We start from the raw sequence: 23022 nt of genomic DNA on the forward strand, positions 1-23022 counted from the left end.
TAATCGACCAACTAGTTGTTTTGGTAAAATTGAAAAAAAAAAATCATGTTTTCCAGTGCCTTTTTTAATCCGTTTACACAGTGGACGCAGTTAATAGCTATAGTAAATATAGGTCCAGCTGTCGGTCATGATGGTCATGATGGTCATGATGTGTCATGTCACAAAAAAAAAAACAAAAAAAAAAACAATTGCCCTCGCGATAAGAATTTTGCACACGCTGAGTGACGTTTCACAGGCAACCACTTGAAGACGGAGAGGTGGCTCTGGAGCCCGGACGATCTGCAGAGGTGTGAAGAGGTTTGTGCACTAAAAACCAAAAAAATTGCAGTTTCACTCTGTAGCAGTCGGCTTACTCACGTAGTCCAAAATGTGGTACCCTAGTATGTTTATTTCCCGTTCCGGGTGCTAAAGTGGTCGTATGCGCTGCAGTATCTACACACAAAAAGTAGCTTGATGAGTATCCAAAGTAGTGGAAGTTTGGAGGGGACGCCATCTTTGGTCCCAGCTCTCCACGTCCCCAACACGGACTGTGCTTTCAGAAGCATACCACGGCAGGGGTGAAGGCCTAGGAAGGTATCGTAAAATGTCTTAAAGCGTATATGTCTTTTCTACTTGGTCGTGTGGGTCATTTTCCGCAAAACGTAAAGAAATGGTTTTAAATAACCGAGCAAATCTTGGTGGCGAAAGCTGCTTGCTAGCTAATGTTACAGTAACGCGTCAGCTCCAAAGTCCATTGAGCCCGTTTGGCTAGCTAGTAGCACCGAAGTCAGGACCGTCTTTTAGTGCTCAGGCCAGTGCAGTAACCTTAAGACAAATACGTGCACGATGGCGATAAATCTTTGCCAGAGCAGAAATGTTAACGTTGCAGTCGGTGCATCCTTCTAAAACCTACTGCCGTTATGAAAGCAGTCACTCAACGATGGTAGTAAAATGAGTTCGTAAATCCAAGTAAAATTTAAATTTAAAACGTTTTATCCCCGGATTTATAGCAAACTACTGTAAAGGTGATCATCGGCACCATTGGCAATGATTTATGTGTTGATCCGAATGTTTACATACCATCAATGTTAACTGTGTGTGTATATGTGACTGGTATAAGTTATCTTTACGGTACAGACGGATGTTGAAACGGGTAGTAGCATGAGGTTAGGTCTATAATAATCAGACTATTTGTAATTTGAAAGATAACACCTGGTATAGATTGTAACTTATTGAGTGGTTATTATACTTGTTTAACCGTATTTCTCTATTCTAAGTTTGTAAAACTGTGTAGATGCTCCACAAATCTGAAGGGACACCAAGGGGATGCAAGCTGTAAGGGCAGTACAGCATGCTAACTAACAAGCAAGCCAATGTAGTTGTCACTTTATGTCAATCACGCCTCCTTGCCTGAGAGTATTTTTCATTTGATATTGCAGTGATGGAGGATTTAGCTCCGCTTGGAAACTAATGTGGCTTCTCCCTCTCCCCTTATTCTATCGGTGTAACATGCACTGATTGACAGGAATGATGGCTGCCTACATCAGTATGCCACTTGTAATTTTTGAATACTGGGATATTATTTTCTTTGCATTTCCTTATATGTTCAAACTGTTGCTGACTTTTGGTTTAAACAGTGGACCAAACTTAAGCAAGAGATTTAACACTCTCCAAGTGTTTGCCATAAACAGGTGGTCACTCTGCTGAGCAGCATGGAGTTAAAATGACATCCACAGCAAGAGCTGTAAGGGTTCAACCACTTGCTCATGCAGGGGCTTTAAAATAGATAACAGTTATGCACTGAGGCCTTCATTGAAACAGAAGGAAATCCTTAAGAAACCTCACACAGCCTCTGAGCATGTATTGTCTGAAACTGGTATAATTGCTCTGGTCGAACTGCGATGTATATTTATGGGTCCCGATCAGCAAGATCAAGACTACACTGAAAATCAGCAGTACAGAGTGTTTTAGGTCTACAGATTCTTCTCAGCTTAATTTTTCTTATTTAGAAGTTATCAACAACACTGAACTTGCTGCTTCTGAAAAAGAAAGGTGAAGACTGCAGTTCTTATTGCTGGCTGTAATAAAGCATATGTGTAACAGTCCTATGTATGAAGTTTTATTCTGAAATGTTTTTGATAGTGAATTGAAACTCTAGGTTTTGCTCTTGAATTGTGCAGAATAGCTAGCATGTACATAGCAAGTTCCTTGCAAGGTACATGCTATCTACAATAACACATCTGACTAGAAGATAGACACACAGGAAAATGGTTTTTAGGCTGAAGACGTGGAAATGGTTGCCTGATTGGTTCAGATTTTTACTGTAAACACTTGTGTCTGCTAGCATAGGACGTCTGTGACTGTTAAGTGATTTGTAGGAGCTATCAGGAAAAGGCAGTAGCAAAGATGAATTAAAATTTACAGAGCAAATTTAACCAGAACTGGTGCATTAAAATGGCTATTTTATAAAAATATTTGACAAACTGACTAATTATTCACTTCTAATTGGATTAGCATTTTATTTGGTTAAATTTCTTTGTGTAGTTCTAGATGTTTTTGTCACATCATTGTAATATTTGTAGTATTTCTTATTATTCATGATTTATGAAGTGTAATTGATCATGACTGTGCAGATATGATTTATATATTATATAGGGGCATTTTGGTTTCTATGAAGTTGAACTAAGTATTTTGGAATTGCAACATAATAAACCACATTATAGGTTTCCATCTTGGGATGACTGAAAAACACTCAGTTGAACCATCAAACAAGTAGTGTCAATGCTTCAACCCAACTTAGAAAGAAAAAATGCAAATTACAAGCTCAGTATATTTGAAGTTTTGTGTAAAACCTAAACATCTATAGCTAAGGTTTTGCATTTCTATTCAATGTTGTTTCCTGCTCTGTTTAGAGAGTCTAGTCTTCGTTTCATCATCTGTCTTCTCTGTGTAAGGCTTCCTGATGAACAGCTGCAGTGCATAGTTGTGTGTGCATAAATCACTATTAGCTGGAATCATATCTGTCTTTTGAGCTTTAGAGGGGTTTGAACAAACCTCTTTCATTGTGTCATATTTCGCCCATTGCTTCTCATTAACCAACTAACTGTGCTGCAGTGGTGTGTGTGTGTGTGTCCCTTCAAAAAAAAAACTCTGTACATAGGTAGCTGTATATAAGTAGCCACTTAAGACTATGGAACTGTAAACAGTCAGTTCTTCTTGCAATATTGCTTTTCTACTCTTGGACTGTATGCCTTATTTCTAGTTAGTAGTATTTTTAAACATATTATTAATGTTTTTTCCTCATTTTAATGGATTAAAAAATAAAATAAAATTGCCCACTAATACAATGCCAGGACTCCGCAGCCTTTCAAAATGGTTGTCTCATTAAAGTGCAGATTTAGTGTGAACGCACCTCTGAGTCTGCAGCAACACTGAAGTCCATGGAGCTCCTGTGTCATTCCCACAGGAGTACAGTATTCAGCATTGCCTGTCAATTGAACCATTCCTCTTAGACTCCCATGATACTGATGTTTGTGGCACAGAAGCCTATGTTAATCTGAATGTTTCTGCTGAATCTTAAGTTGTATTTTTTTGCATCTTGCAGTTATTGGTAGTATTAGATTTAAATTTATACTACAAGTTTTTAGTTTTTATTTATTTAGAAAAACTTGCTTATATCAGTTGTTTAATGTGTGAATTTGCAGTGGACTGAAGAACTGGCATAATTTTTCTATTTGTCTATATTTTGATCGTAGGCTATAGTACCTGGCAGGGTTTAAGTCATGTGACCGTGCTCTTAATGTCACTGCTATTGTGTTCCCTGCTCTGGACCTAGTATCCCAAAGGCTTCAGTTAAACAGATCTTTGAATAACTGAGCCTTACTGTGAATTGTTGCTAATCCACCCAGGCACCATGGAGGAGCTGCACAGCCTGGACCCCCGTAGACAGGAGCTGCTGGAGGCACGTTTTATGGGTGGGGTCAGTGGCAGCACGGGGGGCAGCACTTGCAGCACAAGTGGGGGAACCAAAGTAAGTCACTGTTTGATGATAGTAAAAAAAAAAAAGAAAGTCTTGTTATAATCTGGTGCCTTTATTTTATTTTTTAAAAATTGTTTTCTTCCCCCCCCCTTCTTTAGGGATTGACCAACAATGAATGTTCAAATCATAGTTTCGGAAGTCTGGGATCTTTGAGTGACAAAGAGTCGGAGGTAAATCTTCATTTGTTAGCGTTGAAACCTACTAATATTTATACATATGCATGGATCAGAATATCATCTACATATTTTTAAATAAACATGTATACATTGTTTTCTACACATCTTACTGTTACAAAACAAGTCCAGTTAATGAGCGGCAATTGTCTGCCAGGCCGTAGGATTTTCAGCTGAGTAGCTGACGCGTAAGGTAACTGGGTTTTTGTATATGTCAAAGAAGAGAGCTGTTAATACCCAGTATTTGAAGTGTAAAGCTGCTTTCAATTAGGGTGCTGTGAACTCTGTGCTGTGCTTCTGAGCCCATTCATTTTTGTGCCTCAAGGTGCAAGAACATATCTGTGCTGTGCAGAATCTGCGCTGAAAATAAAGTAGGGACATCTTAGGGGCAGGGCTCTGTGACGAAACCCTAGAAACGTCTTGTTGGAGTAAATCGGATTAATTGGCCCGGAAGTTGGTTTATCTTTTTTCATGTAACATGAGGTCACCCCCAATGTATATTGGTATGGAAAGTGCTGATCTAATGGTTTTAATAATTGGTTGATCATTAGTTACAAGCTGACATAGCTGTCATGGTATCATTTAGGTGTGTGTGGGATATCGCTGAATTGAATGAAATATTCAGCATTCACCTGACAGTACAGCATCTTTTTTTTTTTAACTAAAACTAAAAACACACAAACTAAGGATTTAAAGTAATGCAGTTTTAACACAAAAACTGTTAATCTCAAACTCAGAATGTACTGCAACTTAATGGCTAGTAGTATATGCATGGACTGTCTGTGCCCATCACTTTTTCCTATACTCATTCACGTAGTCCACATATAAGCTGTCGTTTGTCCTTGCGGGAGTAAAAGTTCATCCAAATTTTCAGGCCAGGGTTTGATTTGATTAGTTAAATGCACTTTCAACCATTTAAGTTTCTTTGACGAGAGCAACACCTGCCAACAAGTGTCAAAACTAATTTCATTTGGAGGTATTACATTAGCTTTTTTTACCTCGGATCTTTAAATTTGACGCGTGTATCACTGTTTTTCTACTCGTGTTTTTTTTGCACTTAGCTATTTGCAATAATGTAATATTGTAAATGGAAAACATTTGCTAAATTATTAAGTATCTTTATAAACAAAACCTAGTCGTTCCAGCCAAATGTTTCTTTTATGGTTTCGGCCTAAAATCTTTTCTTTTCTTATGTGATAGGGGTCAGATTCGAAAAGAGGCAGTTCTCCTGCTTATTCGGTGTGTATTTGTTTATATAGTAATATTCTGTAACAGCTGTTACTGTTACAGAATATCACTATTATGTTTTTGTCTCTGATTAACATAGGTCTAACTTGTAGTGATCCTGCAGAGGTAAGAAGTAATGTTAAAGAATTAAAAGGGGCAGGTTATTCCTGGGGGGGGGGGGGGGGGGGTAAAAAAAAGAAGGTAATTGCAATCAGAGCAGTAAAGAGAATCTGTAAAATTACTCATCAACTTTGATCTTGCATTACATAAGTATGTTGTGGGATCTAATAGTTTGCACTGCAGATGATTGAGCAGCAGCCCAGCTCTCAGTGAAACATTAAAATGGCTTTTTGTGTTGTATTTATGTTATTAAAAAACAAAAACAAAAAAAAAACAACATTTTCTCTTTTAGACTCCAGAGAAGAAACAGTCTGAATCAACCAGAGGCAGAAAAAGGAAACCTGACATTCAGTCAGAGAGCAGCCAAGGTGAGTTGGCCTTGGTTAGATTTTTTTTTCTCAAGTATTTCTTTAATATCCTTTAAAGAAATCCTAAACTCTTCTCTCTTTTCTACTGACAGGAAAATCAGCTGTGCGAGGACCCAAAATAAGTGATTATTTTGATGTAAGTTTCTAGTTTGTTGTTGTATTCAAATGGAGGTGTAAATGTTTGCTCTGGAAGTGTTTGCTGAGCACTTCAGGTCTAACTAAGTTTCCTGTTAATGATTTAAATAAAAAGGACTCACAGGAAGGCCAGTTGTTAACAGATGTGCAATGCTAATGCCACTTGTTCTGTCTTCATCCTGCAGTTCCAGGGAGGAAATGGGTCCAGTCCTGTCAGGGGTCTCCCTCCAGTGCTCCGCTCACCCCAGAACTCACATTCCCACTCGGCTCAGGGCACTGCTGTACGCTATGCCAAAACTCGGGATCAGAATTACTTTTTGTTGCTCCACTTGATGTTGTCCAGTCCCAAAATAAATAACATTTTTCTTTTGCAGGTTAGACAAAATAGTTCTTCTCCTCCTAGTCTGTCTTTTGGGGACCACATGACGCATCCAAAGCAGTTAGCTGTCAAATTTGTTCAGGTGGGGGGGGTTAACTTATTTTGTAAGCTCTTAAACTGAGTTTGAGAATCATGATAATGTTTTTAACTGTATGTTTTTATTTTTGTTTGTTTTTACCGCTCTAGACTGACCTTACAGTGTTAAAATTGGCTGCCCTTGAAAGCACTAAGAACCTAGACCTGGAGAAGAAAGAAGGCAGGATAGATGACTTGCTAAGGGTAAGACATAAATGGTACTGTATTTTGTCTACCTTGCAACCAGGGATGATGGGAATCCAGCACCGTGCTAGAATTCTGGCATATGGCAATTGGTGATGGGAGAAAAAAAAAAAGCAGGATACATGCGTGAAGGGGAGGGGGGGGGGGACGCAGACTGCTGAACAGGTTAGGGGTTGGGGGTTGGGGCCATCTAATGTTATTGTTTTTCCATCCCTTTGCCTACACTAATGTGCTTTTCTGCAACCAGTTTGTTGCAGCTGCAAGTGATGAAACTGTAACGTCGCCTCCAAATTAGTCTTTTAGTGGTATGGCAAGCCTTACGGAGGCTGGTGCAAAAAAATAAAATAACCGGATGTTTCTGCACATTGTGACAAATGTTTTGTCACGGTATGGGTCGGACACTTTTCAAAGTGGCTGTGCAAGCTTTACACTTGACTGTTTGCAGGGCCTACAGTCACCTCAGACCTAGCATCGTCCATGCACGTTGCACCCATGGGGGATGTGGGTGTTTGGACACTCACACTTTTCATGGTGAGAGGGTCCAACACCCACACCTATTTTAGCTGTTTTTTTTTGTTTGTTTGTTTTTTTTTTTTTAAGTGGCTCTATTTTGCTCATCTCAGGCTAATTTATTTTAATATTTGGGTCCAAAAACAAGCAGAATGAGACTTTTACGCTCTGAGCCCCACCTCCCCCTGATGCGAGCCACCTCTGATTGGTCAACTGCTGGGAGTAGTTGTTGGGAGCATGCACATTAACTGTTTTCGTTAAACAAACAAGGGTAGAACTTGAAAACAAACTGAAGTAATATAAATACTCAGTAAACAATGTCAACACAAAACAAACAGCTGTACATGTTCAAGCCCAAATCACGCCCCAAAACGAGAGTGAACAACTCAGCAACCTGCAGCAAAGAATGCAGCAGGACGTATCTGGTAAATACTCTGCTTACCAGCTGTAGTCCAATATAACGTTGTTTGCCATCCTTCACTCGCCTTATGTATTTGTACATGCCCCTGTTAAAAGGTGTACATGTGCCAAATGTAACAATGCCAACAGAGGTGAAAAACTTCTGCTGCCAAGAAATACATAAGGTAATGATGCTATTTGCTAACATTTTCATGCACTGTTACAATATAGTTAGCTGTATTTCTTGTCACTCCGAGTACATCTATTGTTTCGTGTGGTTAATCAGCTGGGTGTTTTTAGCCTAGTGGTTATGTTTGTAGCATTTCTATCTACAGTGTTGATCTTTAACTTTCTGGTCATCATTACGTGTGTTACCTCCTGGTAGCAATCAGGTAAAGTAAGTGTAGGTTAATTCCTTTAGTTTGACACACTAATTATCAAAACAAACCAGACTTATTCTGTTTTACTTACAGCTTGTGGCTCAGGATGAGAAATGTGGTCCTTGATTGTAGGAACAGACCCTCCTTTAAGCTAAAGCCTGGTCGGGAATCCCTCGTACTGGCTCTTATTCTTCCAGCAGTCTTCAGTGATGTGCCGGTAACAAATACAAACGTTGGTGCAACTCTGTGGCAGGCTTCCAAAAACTCCATCCATTGCTGTCTAACCGTTGTTTTCAGTGACATTTTGTCACTGAAAACGCTGTAGAAACAAAGTAGAAAAAACTCTCGAAAACCTATTGTTTTCAGCACCATGGAAACTGAATGTAGTTGTAAGCGCTGGAAAACTCTGCGTTTATGTGATTTTTAAAAAATGGCACCGCACACTTGTCTGATGAGTATTCAACATTATAACACTTTAGAAAGTTCAGTCCAGTCCAGTCGCTCTGTGTCTGCGATGTGTGAATCTCTCCTCTCCCCTCCTGTTGCTCCTTGACTAATGACAAAACTGTCGTTGATCAGCTGATCAGCTTTTCTGTCCCAGCTCATCTTTCTTGTAGTTTGTTAATCGTTCAGCTCGTGCTCAGGAGGAGAAAACCAATAGGATGTTAGCGCAAAACGGTAGCCCGTTTCAGTTAGATAGCCTTCTGTTTGCACTTATTTTATTTTCATTATTAGCAGAGTGTGCTAATGTGTGTAATATGTTTTGTGCAATAATATTATGCAGAAATTTCAGATCAATTATAGTGGCGACAATTGAGGAACACCTTAAAAAAAAGTTCAGGTTCAGGGTTGTTTTTTTGCCATCACCCCTGTGCAGCACTAGTCAGTAACACTAAAAGTTACAATAAAAAAGTAAAAAAATGATTAAAATGAATAAATACATAAAACCTTCATTTTTGTGGGCTGTGAAGATAAATAGATTTTGAACATTTTGTTAACTGATAATTTTATGGTAATCTGTATACATGTTAATGTAATGTTTATCTTTCTGCTTCCCAGGCCAACTGTGATCTCAGGAGACAGATAGATGAGCAACAAAAATTACTTGAAAAGTACAAGGAACGCTTGAATAAATGCATCACCATGAGCAAGAAGTTACTTATAGAAAAGGTAAACTTGTTTTTCCATTCCTTTTAATTCCTCATATATGAATATCAGTGTATCTTAATGCATGCAAATAATTATCATTATTCAGAGTACCCAAGAGAAGCAGGCCTGTCGGGAGAAGAGCATGCAGGATAGACTACGATTAGGCCATTTCACAACAGTGAGACACGGGGCCTCATTCACAGAGCAGTGGACGGATGGCTATGCTTTCCAAAACCTTGTCAAGTGAGAATGTTTTAATTTAGATTATGCTTATTTATTGATTGTCTTTTCAGTTTTGTCAGACTTGATTGATTCTAGGTGCAAGTTAATTTTTAGTTAAGCCAAGGTTCTCATTCATCAAAACAGGACGTTTATATTTATTTCACCACATTACAATGCCCAAAGCATACAGTATAACAGAATGACGAAGATGAAGAATGATGAAGTTGTGTAAATATTAGTGTAACTTTATGAAGCCTCTTGCCACAACCCAAATCTGGAGTATCTCAAGCTGCAGATAAAACATTAAATAATTTCATTGGCTACAACACTAAGAATAACTATGCAATGTCCAAATGTTGTGCTGCACATGATCACGTTAAAGTATGACTTTGAAGACACAAATACTCTAAATACTTTAATAATTTCCAGACAGCAAGAGTGGATAAACCAACAGAGAGAAGACATTGAGAGGCAAAGAAAGCTTCTTGCCAAGAGAAAACCTCCATCCTCCAGCAACTCCCAAGCACCAACCACAAACTCAGAGCCAAAGCAACGCAAAACCAAGGCAGTAAATGGAGCAGAGAATGATCCCTTTCTAAAACCCAGCCTACCTCAACTGTAAGTCCAGGCGTGTGTGTTTATTATAACAGCACTTCTGGAGGCAAAGGTGCTTTATTCTGCATTTCTTTAGACTTTGTTCTCTTCTATATTGAAATCACATTTCAACAACCTGGGATAGTAACAAATGAAAGCTGTAATCTGTGTAGGAATCATCTAAACCAGCCCTTTTTATTTTTATTTATTTATTTTTGCTTGTTCCTCCCCCATATTTCTCTTGGTAAGGCTGACACTAGCAGAGTACCACGAGCAGGAAGAGATTTTTAAACTGCGACTTGGACATCTGAAGAAGGTTCGTCTACCAGGTTCAATATCCAACAAAAAATGTTTGTTTTTTTTTTTTATAATGTACAGTACACACAATTTTCATATATGGGCTAATTCATATAGCAGTAATTTGATCCAGTATGCAATACAACAGTCTTCATTATTTAAGAATACATTTTTAAACTGAATTGTTTTTCGAATAGTAGCAAAACTGCTTTGACAGTCGATTATTTTCTGGTTCTTCTGTTTTCTTGAATGAAAGTGTTCTCTATATTCTGACTCGCCTCAACAGTGTAAATGTTTATTTTTAGTTTGTTTTTGATAAAGATACATCACAGAGTGCTCCTCACAGACTCTGTACAAAGTCAGTCATTAATATTTAATTTAGAACTAGTCATTGATTGGGGGGTTGATAAACTTCTCTCCTAGTAGTCTGTACTCTAAAGTTTCTTTTGTGCACTTGTGTGTTCATATGCTTGAATCATTTATAGGAAGAAGCTGAAATCCAGGCGGAGCTGGAGCGCCTGGAGAGAGTGCGCAACCTTCACATTCGGGAGCTGAAGAGAATAAATAATGAAGACAGTTCCCAGTGAGTCTACATCAGTTTCTTTGACAGATACTCCTCTGACATTGGAGCATGGTATATACACAAGACTAATATTGTTATTCACTCAAATAGGTCCCACTGCTCCCGTTGACTTGATTTTGGCCAAACTGCATTTCAGATTATGAAGAATTTTGTCATTGACACTTTGTAAATTTGTTTCCCTCCATTGCTATAGATTTAAAGATCACCCAACGCTGAATGAACGATATCTGCTTCTACACCTTTTAGGGAGAGGGGGCTTTAGTGAAGTTTACAAGGTAAGTTAGTAAGCGTTAATGCCTGAAGATGAGACAAAAATTTGTTATGGTTTTATTCTGAGAACCAAACTGCACTGTGTTTTACAGGCTTTTGACTTGATTGAGCAACGATATGCTGCAGTGAAAATCCACCAACTTAACAAAAACTGGAGAGAAGAGAAAAAGGAGAACTATCATAAGTATGGAGTTCCATGTGGAAATTTACCTGTCACCATCATGTGCTATCAACAATTAATGTATTCATCATCAGCAGCTCTATCTTTCTTCTTTGGCTGCTTATAGCGATATATTTCTCATTCTTTCCACAGGCATGCATGTCGAGAATACAGAATACACAAGGAGCTGGACCATCCAAGGATTGTAAAACTTTATGACTACTTCTCACTGGACACAGACACGTTAGTCACTTGAGCCATTATTGCTCTTTCAGCTATCTTTTATTAGATATGCTATGCTATGATTCTTACAAAAACATGTATCTGTTCTCCAGGTTTTGCACCGTTATGGAGTACTGCAAGGGGAATGACTTAGATTTCTACTTGAAGCAGCACAAGCTAATGTCAGAGAAAGAGGCACGGTCCATAGTCATGCAGATAGTGAATGCACTAAAATACCTTAATGAAATCAAACCCCCCATCATCCATTATGACCTTAAACCAGGTAAACACTCAAGACAATGGATGACTCTTAACACATGACCACCATTTTAATGCTAACTTGAAACATGTTCTGATTTTTCAGGTAATATCTTGCTGGTGGATGGCACAGCGTGTGGGGAAATCAAAATCACTGACTTCGGTCTTTCTAAAATAATGGATGATGACAACTATGGTGTAGATGGGATGGACCTGACATCACAGGGTGCAGGGACCTATTGGTAAGAAGAAAATGCTCTTCATGCAGTGCACACATCACAGAGATAGTCGATAAATAAAGATAAAAATAGCAATACAACGCTATAACAACATGATAGCTTCTACATGATAGCTATCGTGGTACCAGATTAAACTTACTTCGTGTACCTCGAAGTAGTTTGACATACTGATATAAAATTTAGTTTTTTCTTAATCAGCGTACATGTTTTTATAAATACTGTGTTTATATTGTTTTAATCTGTTGTAAAGCACTTTGGTTTATCAGTGGGTTGTTGTAAAGTGCTATATAAAGTACATTACATTTTATTTTTATACTGGAAATGAATGTGTATAACAGTCAAACTGACACTTTAATTATTATCCTATTTTCAGGTACTTGCCTCCTGAATGTTTTGTGGTTGGTAAAGAACCTCCAAAAATTTCCAATAAGGTGGATGTGTGGTCAGTGGGTGTCATCTTTTTCCAGTGTCTGTATGGAAGGAAGGTAGGTAAAAAGGATGTTGTTGTATTTTTTTTTATGGTTTTTGTTTCGATTTTAATTTATGCCTGGACATTAAATGTGGCCCTGTTTTTCAGCCTTTTGGCCACAACCAGTCACAGCAGGACATTCTGCAAGAGAATACCATACTGAAAGCTACCGAGGTCCAGTTCCCTGTTAAGCCTGTTGCCAGTAATGAAGCAAAGGTAAGCTAACTTGCATGACTGGTTTAGCAAAAGAAATAAACTTGACTTAACTTTGACTTGAACACCTTTTCTGAACCTTTAGGCTTTCATAAGACGGTGTCTGGCATACAGGAAAGAGGACAGGATTGACGTTCACCAGCTGGGAAGTGACCCATACTTGCTCCCTCACATTAGAAGATCAAGCTCCTCTGGAAATCTGCAGATGAGTGCTGCCAGCTCTGGACCAGCCTCCTCCAGTATCATCTCATATTGACAGTTTTGAAGTGTGTTAAGAGGCAAACTGACAGCTGCTGTTGTGCCTGTGGAGCTCCTCAGAGGCTTGGACTTCAGAAGAGGAACAATCGGCAACAGAAGGAGCAGGAAACAGGCAGGGTTGGGGGTACCAGGCTTCTTCTTGTTTACTAAGGCTTGATCAATGGATGGACAGTGACTGGATGATTTAAAGGACATGGCTAAATGGATCGCTTTGAGGGTCCGACAAAAGCACTGAAACTGATTTTGAACCTTGAAGAAAATGTGACTGATGAGATGTTGCAGATGGATGAAGCCTTAAGGGGCTGAAGGGAAATTTGGCAGCCCGCCATTTAGGTTAAATACCGTGGTCCTGCCAGGATGCAAATTATTCAGCTGCTAGAAGTTAATTTACTGTGAGGAGAAGACCGTCATTGTTAAGTAGAACTTCAGATATTTCACTTTTGATTTGGATAATTGTTTTTCACAAAGTTAGGCTTTAATTTGAATTCCTTAGCCATGAGAATGTAATGTGTAGCATAAAGTGACATCTAGCGTCATGTAGGTTGGAGCAGCATACTTACATATGTTTAATGCACAAAGTAACCAAATGTAGAAAATGATAAATGTATAAAACCCTATGCAGGAATAATTAATAGAAATTGGAAACTGTATATGCTGTATAGGTGAATTTTCAAATTCTGAGCTTCAGCAGTAATATGTAGAGTTCAAATTTTCCCAATTTAAAATTAGTTTCCTGGAGTGGTTCAATTTTGTTTGCTCTTACTTTTTTAAGGGCTGTATGTACCACTTTAGCTACAAAAAGTGAATAATAATAAATGCCAGGAAACTTTACCCTTCAGTGAACGGTTTAGTAAGTCATGACTTTATATTATATAGGTTCAAGTTTGCATTTCCAGCTATAATTTAATACTGTACTGGCACCACCTGACTTTGACCAATAATATGAAGCACAACAGACTAAAAGGCTAATGCAGGGAAAACAGTGTAACAAGGTGACAATTTTCCACTTGTCTATTTTTCTTTGTTTAAAGAAAAATTGCAGCATGACTTTTCATTGTCTTTAAGATCTTTTTAGTAAATTTACCCTCAAGATACTGATACTGACATATACTTGAGGTTTTACACATTATAGAACCAATTTTGGTAAAAGTTAAAAAGCATATCTTAGTATTATTTTTATTTTGTACATAAACCATGTGAACTGAGCTGAAAGGTTGAGAACAAGACTGGGCTTTGCTGCACTTCAGCAGACCAGAAGTATAGATCCAGCATCCCGCACTTAAATCATACACTTAAAATTCCTGTAAAAGAGGAACTTTTGTGCAAATAGACAGATTATAGTGATATCTTTAGGTGGCGCTTTGTGCTTTGTCCATACACATTGTGATATTTATTGATCCAGAGTTGGACATTGATGATGGATTGGGGGTTTGTGTCAGTGAACTGTTCATCTGGATAGTGGAAGAGCGAGATGTGGCATTGTGTCCAACGGCCAAGTCTGTAGGAATCGTGATGGCTGAACACACAAAGTCAGACGGAGGCAGAGTTGCATTGGAGACTGCACCAGGCAGGGTGAGGGGTAGAAGAGGTGAAGGACCTGCAGAGTACAAAAACAATATTAAAACATACAACTTGCACTTAAGATTTAGATTAGAAGCCTCACTTGAATTTTAGCCACCTTTGTTACTTGGTAATTACAAGATGTTTTACAGGGCTTATTTTATTTGTCCTCCTTTGCCCTTAGAGGATTATTGGTGTTTAAGGGCAGGTTTACGGTGTTGCAAGTCAAGTCAATGCTTTAAGTAATCACTGTTCTTGCTCACCAGTGTTAAAAAGCTTTCAGTCCCTCCACTGCAGCTCCATAAGGAAGCAAGCTAGGTCTATAGACTTTTTTAAAAACTAAAAGTTGTATCAGTTCATAGTACAGTCGACCGGTGTGATTTGTAGCTCAAAGTCTCTAACAGTAGAAAATTAGTCAATTACAGTATGAAGGACACATCTGCTACAACCTAAATTTATTAACCAAACTATCAGCATGACTAATGAAGAAAATGCTGAACGAACTGGCTGGTGGAATCTGACCTATGCCCCCCTCCTTTTATTGTATTTTATTTTTAAAGAGATGCTCAGTGGGAGCAAAAAAATTACCCACATAAAACAATAAGGGGTTAAAACAGCTTGGGACTGTGCTTTAATACATTTCTATTTACTTTGCACCAAAATGAACTTCAGAATGGATTTTCAGCAGGAAGTGCATTAGAACGTGATTATAAAATTTCACTGTGAACAAATCTCAGGACAATACCAAAACTGTCTCTGCAACTCTCAGCATGCATAGCCCATCTCTGATTTACACTAAATAACATTTAAACAGATGTACATTTTAACCAGATGTTATTCAAACAAAAATGGACTAATTTGAATTATTTTCCAATTTGGAGATTTGTCCAATTTGCAATTTGAAGGTCAGTGGCACAGATAAATAATATGCATGGCTTTAACTACCATTATTTTAGTACAGATAAATCTTTGAGTCTTTCACGGGTTTTGTTTTAAAAAAATGACTAGAACAATGATCATCTGGTATGTAAATATATGCATACTCCAGAGAACAAAGCCATACCTGCATGATGTAACCCAACTCCATGTGGCAGTACATGACCCACATCTGACAAGGCAGTATTAGTAAAGGCTGGAAGACTTCCAGGAAGGGGCATTAAGCCTGAACAACAATAATAACAGTGAATTCAGAAGTAATTTATATTTCATTCACTGTAAAGCTATAAATTCAAAGTAATTTGATGAACCTGTCACTGCTGGAGCAGGGTTGAGAGCCAGTGGAACACTCTGTGAGGGGGTTACTTGGTTGAGAAGTGGGACAAAGGGAGCTCCTGGAATAACAATTGTTATATAAAAACTCCTTCAAAACTGGAAAAATGTAGGTAAGTTTCTCATAGTCTGTAACTCACTGTAACATTACTTTACCTCCCATCATCTAAAACATTAAATGTTAAACAGTGAGAGTGTACCTGTCGGGCAACTGCTCAAAACAGCAGTTGGGCCAGAGCTGACCGATAAGCTGGTGAGAGACTGCTCTAACCCAGTTGAAGGAGAAGTTGACACAACAACTGGAATGGTTGGAATGACAGCAGAGAGAGGGACCTGGTAACCAAAGTTATCTCTAAATGTTAAATTTAGGAAACATGATGAATCAAAATAGATTTTTATTTGTTAAAATGGTGAGCTACCTCTGTGAAGCCATCTTTAGGTGTAGAGCCTGCTTCATCATCAGTCTGTGCAGGGAAACTGATCTTCTTACCTTTTGTAAATGGCAGTGTAGGTATCCTATGCAGGTAGCCAAAGCCAATCCCACATCCTAGACTGCAGAGACAGAAATACAGCAATGCAGTACAACAGCTGTATTAACACTACAGTTTGAAACCCTGCCTTACAGACTATTGCTGCTCAAAAACAAATAAAAGCTCTGTTTCACATTCCTAATCAAGTGGACTGGGAACATTAATGTTTTATGCCATATGTTAACATCATCTGAATATTCACAGCTGCTAAGTGACAACTAACTAGCGTAAATGTTCTTTTATTAATGAGTACCATACCTGCCTTCTCCACCCCAGTCAGGGTTTGGAGTGATGACCACCTCCCGGCAGTTGTCTGTGTCCGTGTTGTAAACATAAAGCTTCAGCTCCTTCCCTTCATGTGTTTCAACGAGGGAAAAAAGATCTTCGCTCTGTTCAAAGACCAAACACCACGTTAGCAGGCTCTTAATTTCATCCTACCCCTCCAACCAGTCAGCAAACCAATACCTCATTCATGGCGGTGTCCGCCCCTATAATGTAGTCAACGTAAGCCTTCAAACCAGCCAGGGCTGCTGGAGAGTTTGGCTCCACTTCCTGAACTCAAAAGCAACATGAAACAATTAGTTCATTGAACTGAGTCAAAAAGAAAGCATGAGTCTGGCCTGCACACTCACCAGGACATGCCAAACATTTTCATTAACTCCCTCGAAGCTGCAGAAGCGAATACTGACACCCAGAAGCCCCTGGCCACCCCAAATGTTGCTGGGCGTCACAGTGGTCTCCCTCACAGCGAGGGATTTGCTACTGTACAGCAGCATCTTGATGGGCCTCTGCACATTCATTTTCAGCAGCTCTTTGAGAGTATCATTGTCCTTGTTCTTTTTTTTTTTAACAAACAATATATTTACATCAATTAGTAATAATTCTTGAAGCTGCATGAAATTAATTCATTAAATTGATTAATTTATTCTACACTTACCAGTCTAGTGTCACAAACTGAGAGGATAAAATCAAAGAATGGCTCCAGTCCTGCACGGTGGCCTGGCGAATTCTCTTGGACCTGCAAAGTTGTGGCATCAGAAGATTACTGGGTCCATCCAATTAATACCAGAAAACCAAAGCAAACAAGTATGTAATGAACCAGGGTGACATATTAAATAGTGGTTTCACCAATCATTAAATCAAACACTACAGCTATTTAGGTATGTGTGTGTGTGTGTGTGTCTTTAAATCTAAATCCATCAAGATAAAGTTAACATTTAAAATAGTAGGTGACAAGCTGGAAGATAAAAATATTATTTATCCTAGAAGGAAAATAAATGATATAAGTACCAAAATGCTTTTTTCCTAATGTCATTATTAGACATCACCCCTGTGAGGAAGCATGCTGGAGATTAATCCACACACTGATAAACATTGAGTTTATTGAATAACAATGTTGCTGAACACCTGAGAATGAGAGCTGTTAACGTACGTAAGCATGTACAATATAACCATTTCCTTTATGATTTGGCCTTTTTTTAACAGATGAATTGAGTTTAAATACTAAAATATTTCAGCTGTCCCACTAAAGTAGAGTTTTATAATGACAGTCAGGACCAAGAAAAAGACCTAAAACAGATAAAAATAATTTTTTCTTTTATTTGTTCTTCTGTAACAGAGAGTATATTAATATTACTGTTTTGAAAAAAGGTTAACACAAATATAAAAATTTGTCAAAGTCTATCAAATTTTCAAAGGGCACTAACCCATTAATAATTTGTTTTGAATAAAGAAAACTGTAAAACCTGAGCATTTTGGGGGAAAATTTGTGGAAACAGTTCAATAAAATCTTGTATGTACCGCATCGTCCAATGAGCCTAACCCAGCATTTTAGCAGGTGAGAAGCAGGGTACACCCTGGACAGGTCACCAGTCTGGTATATAATTATTTTACTTAAATAATTTGTTTTTTTTTCCTCAATATCTACTTGCCATGGGTCCACAAACAGGGCAGGTGCCATATTTCTGCCACCATTTTTACTATGGTGTCTGAATGAACAAACAGCAATTCTGAGCCCCTTTAAAACTGCACAGACAGATTTGTTTAATAATTGTTAGAGCACCGTTTTGGATAAATAATGCCTTAAAAGACACATAGAAGATAGTACACATGTACACAACTTTGGAGCAATTACCTGTGGCACAGTCATCGCTGCACCTGAGGCCAGTGGATCCACCACAGATGAAAACATGTTACGCTTGGAAGAATTTTGGCCACAGACAGCCACCATTCATTTACAAATGCGCTTTGCATTCAAGTAATTTCTATGCCCATCTTTACCTCTCGATGTTAGTAATTCTTACACACTGTAGCTTTAAATATGACCGGATTATGCGTTGGACCTTGTAAAAGAAATTACAGCGATGAAAACCATTCATACCTAAAATATTCTAATTTTACCCAAGTAGGAAAAACCATGTTCAGATAAATAGATGGAGAGACCACAGATGAAACATGTTTAGAAAAGACTGGTCAGAAGAACAAACAGCAAGTGACTAAAAGTTGTCAAGGAATGTCCCTAAATAACACGTATTTAATCCTATCTCTACATCCAGTAATGTCTTTCTATTTCAAGTCTTTTTGTCCTTTTTACTGTAAAAAGACAAACATAATTCGTTAGTTTAAATCATTCTCATCTTCATCTTTATTTTGGTTAAGTATACACAGTCAAATTTAACCACATCAATTCATCAACTCATAGCTTATTTATGCCTATCCTAGTATCTTTCCCAATGAATTAAATGATAATCAGCGATGGCCCCGCAACATACTACTTACAAACCTAAATTTATTTCTTTAAATAAATAGAGTTTGTAGTTATCCACAAATCACAATCATCACATAATCATTGATTTTTTTTTATTTTTATTTTTTTAAGCTCTTTGTAAACAATATCAGAGAGCTAGAAATTTTCAGCTCGGTACTTAGTCCATTCCATAACTTGACCCCCAAAACTGAGACACATCTTTTTTTTAACATTTGTACAAATCTTAAACATAAATTATCCTCTCAAACTGATATTTCCTTCTCTGAGTAAAAAAGGATTTAATGCTACTTGGAACTCTATTCCTCAGCACTTGCAAAACATTTTCCATCATTTCTAACAATACAATATCCACAAATTTTAAAACATTACAACGTATGAAAAGTTTATTAGTTGATTCATAATAGCCCATTTTTTATTGTCCAAATAGCTTTTTTCTGAAGTTTAATAACTGGATCTATATTTATTTTATGTATGTTTCCCCATATTTCAACACAATATGACATATAAGGCATTATAGTCAGTTTTATAATACAAGCAGGCAATACTTATTTAATAATTCCCTTGTTTTATAAAGTATTGCAATAGATTTGGATACTTTTCGCTTGATATAATCTATATGTGGCTTCCAACATAGCTTGTGATCAGTAATCACTTCCAAAAACGTTGTTTTGTAGACTTGTTCAATTTAAGTACAACTTATTGTCATAATGAGCCCTACCGCCTCCAAAAACCATGAATTTAGTCTTGTTTTCATTAAGTGATAATTTATTCAAATCAAACCGCCATCAACTCCCTTTCTACTTTAACAACTGCATTATATCATGTCCTGAACTACATCATTTTTTGTTGTCTGCAAACATTGTGCATTTTAATATTTTAGATGCAGTACAGATGTCATTTAAATAAAGTAAAAATACATTTTTGTACTTATTGGTACAAAGATAGTCTGCAAGCACAGGTTTCCCTTGTGACGTACCGTAAATAACTTTCCTTGAAAGTATGCTTGATTTGTCAATAGACCGTGTATAACCAGTTCTACAGTTTTGTGGAGCGGCCTTTCAATATTCCTCAACAGCTAATGAGTCACACTCAGTATGACGAAAACCACGTTTTACCGTGGCGACATTTAACAGATGCTCTTTTATTTTAAATAGTTTGCAAAGCTCAAAGAATACAGTATAAGAAAATAAAGTATATAAAGAGTATTGATTTTAACCATGGTAATGCATCTTATGGTTTCTCTTCTGATACTGATGTAAAAACTTATGTTTAAGCTATCTGCCTCATACAAAGTACTGACCCAAAAGTACTGCACTTTCTTTATGAAGCAATAATGCATATTTATCTCGTAACAGAGCAGTTAAAGGGTCATTTTTGTATTAAACCTAAATACAGTTGGTGGCCAGCTGTGACAGAAATTGTATCATGAGGATCATAAGAGCACTGTTTAGCCAACACTGATCATGGCCAGGTCTTTGGAGTGCCAGATTTTGGGAAAAGAAAAGTTATGAAGATTTTGGTCAGCACTAAAACTGAGTTTGGAAATATAAATGTATACATTAAAGTAAAGCTGGTCTTTTAACTGGAGATTTTCTTGAACGTTGCACACATTTAACTTGGGGGAAAAAAATCTATTTTTTCTTGGAAGCCATAATTATAATAAAAATTCAATTTGCTTTGACACCTAACCCTTTATTTTATCTCCTAGTACCTGATTTTTTATACCTTTAATACATTCCATATATAGTACCTGTACTAGTCTAGTATTGGATCTGTTTGTATTCATACTTTATTTACAACAATAATCCCTGATATTGTTTTAAGCAGAATATACCACATGTTTCTTAGTTTTGGGATCTCAATAGTAAATTTATTACTTTTCTGCAGTTTTCTGTAATCATAAATTAAGAACAGTCATTCGTGTGGCCATACTAAAAAGTGTTTATAGGGTGTACTTCAGAACCTATGCACAGGTCTGTGTAAGGGCGTGGATATCAGTTTTTCAAAAATACACACCCGTCCTGTCACACAGCAGCCACACCGGTTATTCTGCAATCATGTAGGTCAGAGTTTTCAGCTGAAAGCTGTCACGTAGCAGGGATGAATCTGATGATGATGGTGATGTCGGCACGTATGGACAATAATCATATCGAGTATCTTACTCCAAAACACAAGGTTTAAACGGCATTACAGATGATAGGTTCGTGTAGGCCAGGACAGAACCTGCATCACGCCGCTGCTCTGTGCGGTGCATCTCTTTATTCAGATTCATTTAGCATCTACTAGCTGTGGCAATGTGGCGAACTGCTCCTATGAATTCTCTTCATGGTTCTTATCAAATAATAAACACTACATGACAATGTAAATATTTATCTGGATATAGTCCGCGTTTTCCTAGAAACAGGACCAAGGTGAGCAGAATGAATCCTGCTGCTGAATGGGTAGCAGGAGCTGAACAAGCTCACGCGGCGACATCACACCTGTTCTTACCCTGAGGACGTGGTAGCCTTCAGTCCCTCCACCTGGTATCTGGACACTCTGGGAGTCTCCCATCTTCCTCTAAATTATGGGATACCTGTGCTGTTTAGCAAAGGGCTCTGCGCCAAATCATGTCGAGATTCCCGTGGTTCCTGGTTTCCTGCAGCACTTCCTGTCGCGCAACATTTCCTCCTCCCTCACAGCTGCGTGATGACAGCACGTTTTTGTTTTTGTTTTGTTTGTTTGTTTTGGAGAAAGGTTGTCGTATTCTTTCTTTCTTTTTCTTTCGTTCTGTTTTTTCTTTTTCTTTTCTTTTCTTTTAATTATAAATTAACCCCGCCTTGTTTAAGTCAACCAAGGCAGCATCATTAGTCTCAAGGGACCTTGATAAAACTTGCGCTATTACACATTGGTTCCTACTATCTTGTGATGCCCAGTTCACTGTGTATAAACCATCCTAGTATGTTCTGGTAATTTGGCCCTAATCTGGGTTTCTTTTGACATATATGGTTCAGCTATGGTGCCCGCAAGTGTTAAGTGAGCTAGACATGGCTCAACATTCATAAACTATGTCATCCTTGGGTCATGGGATGTGTTATATCAGCCAGATGTGATAAACATTTTTAAAATGGGCTTTGACAAGGAAAATGTATATTTGGGCCATGTCTGGTGGATTGGCTGGTATCCACACTCCCTCTAAATCAACACTGTCTTTTAAGGGCAAATGTGAACAAAAGAGTGCTGTGGATTATTCAGTGGTTACATATCTGAAAAAAGGTTTTTCATCCCTGATAACTAGGTTTTACCCAGCAAAGCCTTACAGAAATTTCCACTGTCTTTCTCCATATCTGTAACTTCACATAATCCCTCCTCACAGCTGTAAACACACTTCTTAATTTCAAAGTAAGTCTGAAACTTAAAATTGTAAGAATCTTTTTTTCTTTTACATTCTAGTCAAACATGATTAACAACATGTCTAAATTGTTTTCACATTAATAAAACACTGAATAATTGTATCAGTGATTCTTTTCAACAAAGCTGTTCCATTGTCTGCACAGGAAATTAATGGGTCATTGTGAAGAACTTGACAAGAAGCATTTAATTTGGATCAGGTGTGTTGAAGCAGGGACACAACAAAAACCTGCAGGATAGATTGAGGACTGCAGTTTGACACCCAGATTTAGATCTGTGCATCCTGTTGTTTAATGTGTAGAATTTCAAAATGAAATGATCCTTCAGTCCAATATTTTCTCTTACCATGTCAGCAGGGGTTAGAAATATCAGCAGAAATCTCAGCTTTATTGGAGAGTTGTCTTTGATTCACATCCCAATAACGCTTAGTTTCACTCCAGAGCAGCATCGAGAGGATGTGAATGAAATTGTTTCTGTGATCAAAGAGTGACAATGAGAGATTAATCAGTGCTATGAAGAACATGAACTATTAAATATATCTGTAGTGCAGCGGCTCTTATCAAATAATTTGAAATAAACTTGTT

General features: G+C 37.8%; 2 protein-coding genes across 4 annotated transcripts; one reads left to right on the forward strand and one right to left on the reverse strand.

Moving 5' to 3' along the window:
• Positions 1 to 197: 197 nt before the first annotated feature.
• On the forward strand, positions 198 to 13753 carry tlk1a (tousled-like kinase 1a). Of its 3 annotated transcripts, none has more exons than XM_042001873.1 (22): positions 198 to 297; positions 3888 to 4009; positions 4117 to 4188; positions 5392 to 5430; positions 5831 to 5906; positions 5999 to 6042; positions 6227 to 6322; positions 6416 to 6502; positions 6607 to 6699; positions 9048 to 9158; positions 9244 to 9380; positions 9789 to 9977; positions 10203 to 10269; positions 10736 to 10833; positions 11027 to 11108; positions 11196 to 11287; positions 11417 to 11506; positions 11599 to 11768; positions 11850 to 11985; positions 12356 to 12467; positions 12560 to 12667; positions 12750 to 13753. In XM_042001873.1, the coding sequence occupies exons 2-22, from the start codon at positions 3893 to 3895 to the stop codon at positions 12918 to 12920; spliced, it is 2187 nt and encodes a 728-aa protein (XP_041857807.1). In that variant the 5' UTR covers positions 198 to 297; positions 3888 to 3892; the 3' UTR covers positions 12921 to 13753. The 3 variants fall into 3 exon arrangements, with proteins under 3 accessions (XP_041857807.1, XP_041857809.1, XP_041857808.1); XM_042001874.1 differs by lacking the exon at positions 198 to 297 and adding an exon at positions 383 to 573; XM_042001875.1 differs by lacking the exon at positions 5392 to 5430.
• A 183-nt stretch (positions 13754 to 13936) lies between these two features.
• Positions 13937 to 21701, reverse strand: gorasp2 (golgi reassembly stacking protein 2). Its single transcript, XM_042001883.1, has 10 exons — positions 21539 to 21701; positions 17219 to 17299; positions 16914 to 17117; positions 16747 to 16833; positions 16540 to 16670; positions 16171 to 16303; positions 15952 to 16084; positions 15730 to 15813; positions 15546 to 15644; positions 13937 to 14519 (listed from the first exon to the last, which is right to left on the reverse strand). The coding sequence occupies exons 1-10, from the start codon at positions 21599 to 21601 to the stop codon at positions 14272 to 14274; spliced, it is 1263 nt and encodes a 420-aa protein (XP_041857817.1). The 5' UTR covers positions 21602 to 21701; the 3' UTR covers positions 13937 to 14271.
• Positions 21702 to 23022: the final 1321 nt, after the last annotated feature.

The sequence above is a fragment of the Melanotaenia boesemani genome, chromosome 12, assembly GCF_017639745.1.
Source record: "Melanotaenia boesemani isolate fMelBoe1 chromosome 12, fMelBoe1.pri, whole genome shotgun sequence".
Taxonomy (NCBI): domain Eukaryota; kingdom Metazoa; phylum Chordata; class Actinopteri; order Atheriniformes; family Melanotaeniidae; genus Melanotaenia; species Melanotaenia boesemani.

Coding starts and splice junctions, on each gene's coding strand:
- tlk1a (XM_042001873.1), top strand. CDS start 3,893: ATGGAGGAGCTGCACAGCCTGGACCCCCGTAGACAGGAGCTGCTGGAG. Junction 6,043..6,226: donor AAATAAGTGATTATTTTGAT/GTAAGTTTCTAG, acceptor TTCATCCTGCAG/TTCCAGGGAGGAAATGGGTC. Junction 6,700..9,047: donor GGATAGATGACTTGCTAAGG/GTAAGACATAAA, acceptor TCTGCTTCCCAG/GCCAACTGTGATCTCAGGAG.
- gorasp2 (XM_042001883.1), bottom strand. CDS start 21,601: ATGGGAGACTCCCAGAGTGTCCAGATACCAGGTGGAGGGACTGAAGGC. Junction 17,118..17,218: donor CAGTTTGTGACACTAGACTG/GTAAGTGTAGAA, acceptor AAAAAAAAAAAG/AACAAGGACAATGATACTCT. Junction 16,085..16,170: donor CTAAAGATGGCTTCACAGAG/GTAGCTCACCAT, acceptor TTTGGTTACCAG/GTCCCTCTCTCTGCTGTCAT.